Source organism: Centruroides sculpturatus, unplaced genomic scaffold, assembly GCF_000671375.1.
Source record: "Centruroides sculpturatus isolate CEXI.00-Female unplaced genomic scaffold, Cexi_2.0 scaffold479, whole genome shotgun sequence".
Taxonomy (NCBI): domain Eukaryota; kingdom Metazoa; phylum Arthropoda; class Arachnida; order Scorpiones; family Buthidae; genus Centruroides; species Centruroides sculpturatus.
In genome coordinates this window covers 417694-423960 of record NW_019384896.1, presented here as the reverse complement: position 1 = coordinate 423960, position 6267 = coordinate 417694, and the positions used below count along the sequence as shown (strand labels likewise).

Genomic DNA, 6267 nt, shown 5'->3' with positions numbered 1-6267 from the left:
TGATAATTCAACTACGCTTGTTGGAGAACAATAAAAACACTACACTCAACAAGCCACCAATAAAACTCAACTGCCTAACCTATAACCAAAGTCTCCTTTTAATTTGTTTTTAAAAAAAAGCGCTTGACAAACTTGCCCCGCATGCCGAAGTTGCCCCAATCTCCCCTATATGTTTTAAAATGGAACCTACTGTTCTTCAAATATTTTGCATTTTTAAAATTCAAAAATATTTGAATTTCAAAATAAATTGAAATAAATGTGTATATTAAAATAAATAAATAAAATAAATAAACAAATAAGGCCTGTTGCAACTTTTGCACAGGGGGATTCTCACTATCGAAATTATTGCTCAGATTACTGGAGTTTGTAAATTGTCTTCCTGTTCGGTAAGGAACAGAATACAAATTTTCAACTGTAGTTAAAACATTAATTATAAAATTTCAATTTCTCCGACATCATGCAGTGCTAGGAAATCGTTTACTCGATCGGGTATTAATGCATTACGTCTAGCTTTATACAGTTATAACTGATGTTAAAAAAATTATTAGGCTTAAATTTAAAAAAAATATGGATTTATAAAGTCCCACTGTTGTCTGTCTGACTATCTATCCGTGTGTCCTTCCATGATTTCAAGATATTTGTAAAGAAAATGATACTAGGTAGCAGATGTGGAAACTGCATAGGCACTAGGTCAAGATTAGCTATATAGGAAACTATAGCTTGCGATGTAAACTGGAAAACACGATATTGTGTTCCAACTCATTCCCTAAAAGCAGTTAATACATGACCAGCACTACTCTGTTGCTACCGAAAAAGTATGATGTATAAAAGAACACACTATAAGAATNAAGTCTGGTGTCACCGATTCGACACTTATATAATTTATTTCTCACGAGATTTATTTTTCGGGGGGCTATTTTCGGGATCTCATAAGCTTTTCCTTTGCATTCAACATCATGGAAAAAACATGGGAAACTTTTCGTGGTCTATGCATTATATTTCTATTTGGATTACATCTCATATAAAAAGCACATCTGTCTAAAATTGTAAAATTATTAGTAGCCGATTAAAAACTACGAATATATCTTCTATTTTTGTACTTTTCTTACTATTTAACAATATAAAATTTTTGCGAAATTAAGAATTTTGTGAATGCTTTCTATGTATTTATTCATTGTAATTTGATTCAAAACAAGCCGAAAGAGAATGCTCTCGATTAATACTACTTGTGTATACTTTATTTTCTGTTATATAGTTGATAAATTTTGAACAATGATTTTTTCAACATGTACCGACTACTTTTATCAGGAATAATATTTGTATTGTAATTTTGAGTATTTTCAATATTGACACACAATCTAAAAATTGGATTATTTAATTTCAAAAATACACGTTTCTTAAAATGTTACTGGAAACACCAGGGCTGTGGAGTCGCGTAAAAATCTACCAACTCCGACTCCGACCAAGGGCGGACTTGTTACCGAAAGAGACCTGGAAATTCTGATGTTATCATGTTACCTCAGAATAAAAGATTCAATAAATAGAGTTCTAATATAGATAGAGCGTAGAAACTTTTTATTCCAAAGCTAAAAACATCTCTAAGTAATATATAAATNGGTAAAAGGTATGCAGATGGGTCAGAGTTGTTCCCGGGCTCATGCTAACTATCAACTTAGCAGTTGGAATGTGGGATTAGTTTCGAAATGAACGGATGTTTATGTCGAACATAAAGAAAAAAATTTTTTTTTCGTTAGGTTTCACTTTAAGGTAATGAAAATTTAGTTGGATTTTAGGCAAAAACGGGACAATTAATCGTCAAATAATCGGTAAAAATTCCGGATTTCACAAAAGCCAGGCAAGGCCTGTGGACCTGACCAGATTCAGGTGGAAGTGCTGAAGCAGCTGGACTACAACAACATCCAGCAACTAACAAAATAGTTCAATCAAATCTACAACAACAATGTTATTCCATCTGACTGGCTCCAATCAATCTTTGTGGCCCTACCAAAAAAGGCTACCACCCGAAAATGCGAAGACTTCAGGCTGATCAGTTTAATGAGCCAGGTGCTAAAAGACTTCCTCAAGGTGATTCAGCAAAGAATAAGATGTAAATGCGAACGTGCACTAGGAAACACACAGTTTGGTTTCTGCAGGGGGCTGGGCACCAGAGAGGCAATTTTCTGCTTACAAATATTGCTACAGAGGTGCTATGAACATCAAAAAGAAGTGTACATATGTTTTATTGACTATGAGAAAGCCTTTGACTCAGTGGACCACGGCCGCCTAATTAATCAACTGAGAAAACTTGGGCTTGAAACTAACGGTATCAAATTTATCACCACTCTCTACTGGAATCAAACAGCCCGGCTCCGCTATGACAACGACCTGACAGACCCAATCCCAATACAAAAAGGCGTCTGGCAGGGCTGCCATTATCTCCCATTCTTTTCAATATTTATTCGGAAATGATTTTTGACCAAACACTGGCCGACAAGGAAATCGGCATAAAAGTTAATGGACACTACATCAATAACCTAAGATATGCCGACGACACAGCATTAATAGCGGATTCCGAACAAGATTTACAGACTATCTTGAATGAAGTAAACACAAAACGTCAAGCATGGGGTTTACGAATCAACAAAAAGAAAACAAAGGTGATTAAGGTCAGCAGGATTCCTAGCGAAATCACAATCAAATTAAATAACGAAAAGTTGGCGCAGGTACACTGCTTCAAGTATCTGGGAGTACTAATTGATGACCAGCTGAATCACGAGGCCGAACTCAAGAGCAGAATCGAACAAGCCAGACAGGCATTTACCAAATGGAAAACACTTCTTACCGACAGAAGCTTGACTTTCATGCTCAAATTACGCACATTGAAATGCTACATCTGGCCACTTCTACTCTATGGTGTAGAAACTTGGACTCTAACAGCAGCCACTACAAAAAAGCTCCTGGCCTTCGAAATGTGGCTCTACCGAAGAATGCTGAAAATTCCGTGGACGGACAAGATAACCAAAGCACAGGTCTTGCAGTACATGCACACGGACCGGGACCTGATCAAAACCATCATCAGCAGGAAATGCAAATACATAGGCCACATTGCTAGGAACTACCAAAAATACCATCTACTGCCACTCATCCTGGAGGGCAGGATTGAAGGCAAGAAACGTCCAGGTAGACCAAAAACGGCCTGGCTAGATAACATCAACACCTGGTTTCACATGACAACAGCACAAGTTCTACACACAGTGCTAGACAAAGAACAATATCAAAATGAAGTCGCAAACGCCATTCGGCAGCATTAAACAAGAAGATATTAGTGTGAAAACCTGAGGGCCCTAGGCCCCATTTAATAATTTTTATTAAATATGCTTAAATATCGACACAAATTATTACTTCGTTTTGTGAAAAAAATATTGTTTTAGACGTGGGAAAAGATAGATAACAGATGCTACTTCCGTTAAGGGAAGTCCATACATCCTCTGTTTTTCCCTTATCCGTTAAAAATCTCGCTTAGATGGGAACTTTCGACCCCTCTTCGATTCCCCTTTCATCCGCTCACATGAACGAAGGTCGAGCCGATGATTGGACGAAAATCTTGAAATATAAGGGAAATCTAGTCCGAATTCGAGGAGTTCTTCGACAGATCCGAAGCATCTAAACTCCACGCAGTTTTCCTCCTGATGGCCAACGCCCTAAACAGAGTCCGGTAGACTAAGTCCCGAGTCTACACTTAGAAGAAGTGATATTTTTATATTTTGTGCACGAATTGATCTCCCATATGAAAATAATATGAACTCTATCTACAAGGTGTCCTCTACCTACAGAAACGAAGACGACGACAACTAACAGGTCGTATGTTTAGAATCATTTTGTGAGCTCTCTCTCTCGATCGTGCATTAGCATAGAAAAGGTCGTAGCCTCTAGCTTGTCGCTAAATGGTTGTAATCGAAATTTTTTGTATTCGTTAGTTTGAGATTTATTAAATTTACTCTTGTTTTATTTTATAAGAATGTTTCCTCAATTTATTCCGAATCAGATCGCAAACGCGTGTTAATCCGCGTATAATAAGATCGATTAACTGGTGTCAAGGAATCCTGACGAACATCTGAGCTTCGCAGTTCAGATCATCTTTGTTTACGCTCTCCTATAAAAGTTAGAGACCTGGTCTTACTGACTAGTGCCCGTAAGTGGCGTAGACTAAGACCTACGTACTGGTAGATCTCACATTAGTTATGTAGCTTATTTTGTTTCAGAAAAATGTTTTGCATTAAAATCACTTGATTTTTGGTTCGAATCAGAAATTCGTATATAGTTAAACAATCAATCATAAATATTGATGTTTTCTGTAATATTTCGAACCATAAAAATTTTTGATACTATATATCTGGTGTTTGAAGCTGCATAACTATTATTGAAAAAAGTAAAAATAACATTACAAAATTCATCTGTGACAACATTTGTTGTGAAATGTTAAAGGAAACATTTATCTGAGTACATTAACAATTAGTTCTACTGTGTTTTACGAGTTTTTTTTTTAGCGTGTTTATACGAATACGGTCGCGATTTTTTCGCCGTTATATGCGAAACGGCATTATATGAAACCGTTTTATAGGGAGTCTACTGTAATTATTTGATGTTTTACATTTGCTTTTGATGAGTACACTCGATTTTCATGAACTGATTTTTGAAAATATTTCACTTAAAGGTTCAATTAAAAGAAGTTATAATTAAATTGCCTGGTAGATTGGATACATATTTAACAGAAGGAGGACGTAATTTCAGCGTAGGAGAAAGACAATTAATATGTCTCGCCAGAACAATTCTTCGTCAGAATAAAATTCTTGTCATGGATGAAGCAACATCTAATATCGATAAAAGGTGGGAATTAACAAAACAATAAGAGCTATCTAATTTTAAGTGTGAATTATTTATTTTTTGTTTTATATTGTCTAGTTTGACTTTGTTTATAAATAAGACTTATTATACTGGCATGGATTTTAATTAGCAAATAGATAAATACTTATTCAAGAAGTAAAACAAAATATCTTTATTTTCACATGTATTCTCTTTTTTAGTGTGTTTCAGACCGGTAGGCTTCTCTTCAGCAAGTGTACAACATTATATAACAGTTATATAAAAACATTTATACGACAATTTTATACAGTCGACCCCCTATAACACTGTTGAATTTTCCGTTTTATACAAATTCCATGTTGTACGAGTCAGTTAGATATTACAAATACGTGTGCCGGGCTGTGAACGGCTCATGTATTTGAAAAATCTAAGTGAATCGTACAACATGGAATTTGTATAAAACGGAAAAATCAACAGTGTTATAGGGGGTCGATTGTATTGATATTTTAAATAAGATTAAAAAAAATGCATACATTTACTTCACTGACCAATATTATCTTTTTGCTGTTACATCTTTTTAAAATACTTTTCTTCCTTTTCACCCTCTGTACTGTTAAATGCTGCTTTAATTGTGTAAAACTGTATTTATCCACTAGCTTGTTGCTTCAGATTGTGCAAAATATATCATTTATTTGCTGAGCATTTTAATCGGATCGTGTAGTTCATGCAGATTTATGTTTGTAGATTGTGCAGGCTTTCTTGTATCAGAATTACATCTGTTATAATTATCTCGAGTAAATAACTTATTACATTTGTGTAGAAGATTGTTCTAGAGGTCATTACAGAATAAGATTCGTTATATTTATCTTTGATCATTTATTCAAGTATTACTGAAATACTGTTACCAGATTTGTACAGTCATCGAAATNCCTATATTTTTTAAAAATTATATCTTTTTTATTATATAATTATATTTGGTTTATAATTGTGTTAAATTTTTTTCCAAAACATAGAGTTACGTGCAAATTAGCATATCGAATGTAGTTAGAAATTAATTGATTTACAGAAATCCAATTGATATTTTGGAATGGGATGAATGGCATTATTTAAATATGTAAACGTAACTGCCGAGTTTCGTAGCAATTGGTCGAACTGACTAGGAGTATATAACGAACAAACACATATTATATATATATGTTACTCTGAAAGACCGAAATTAGAGAATGTCAATATTCTCCGGTGAATGTCGACACATACAAAATACGTCGGTGAAAAACTGAATGTTTGGTTATATTATTATACATTCGAACAATCGTCAGTGTATGTTCACAAGCACAGATAAGCTTTGGTGGGGTTCGAAACGACACCTAAGAAGCCGATGCCGACAGAGAGGCGACAGTCTAT

The 6267-nt window shown here is 34.8% G+C and overlaps 1 protein-coding gene across 1 annotated transcript in view; it reads left to right on the top strand.

The window, feature by feature from the left end:
• LOC111631394 (multidrug resistance-associated protein 4-like) overlaps positions 1-5196 on the top strand; it is a 26450-nt gene extending 21254 nt beyond the window's left edge. The window contains exon 4 of the mRNA XM_023375628.1: positions 4715-5196. Within this exon, the coding sequence (XP_023231396.1) occupies positions 4715-4909 (195 nt within the window). The 3' untranslated portion in view covers positions 4910-5196. The remainder of the gene's footprint in view (positions 1-4714) is intronic.
• The last annotated feature ends 1071 nt before the right edge of the window (positions 5197-6267 follow it).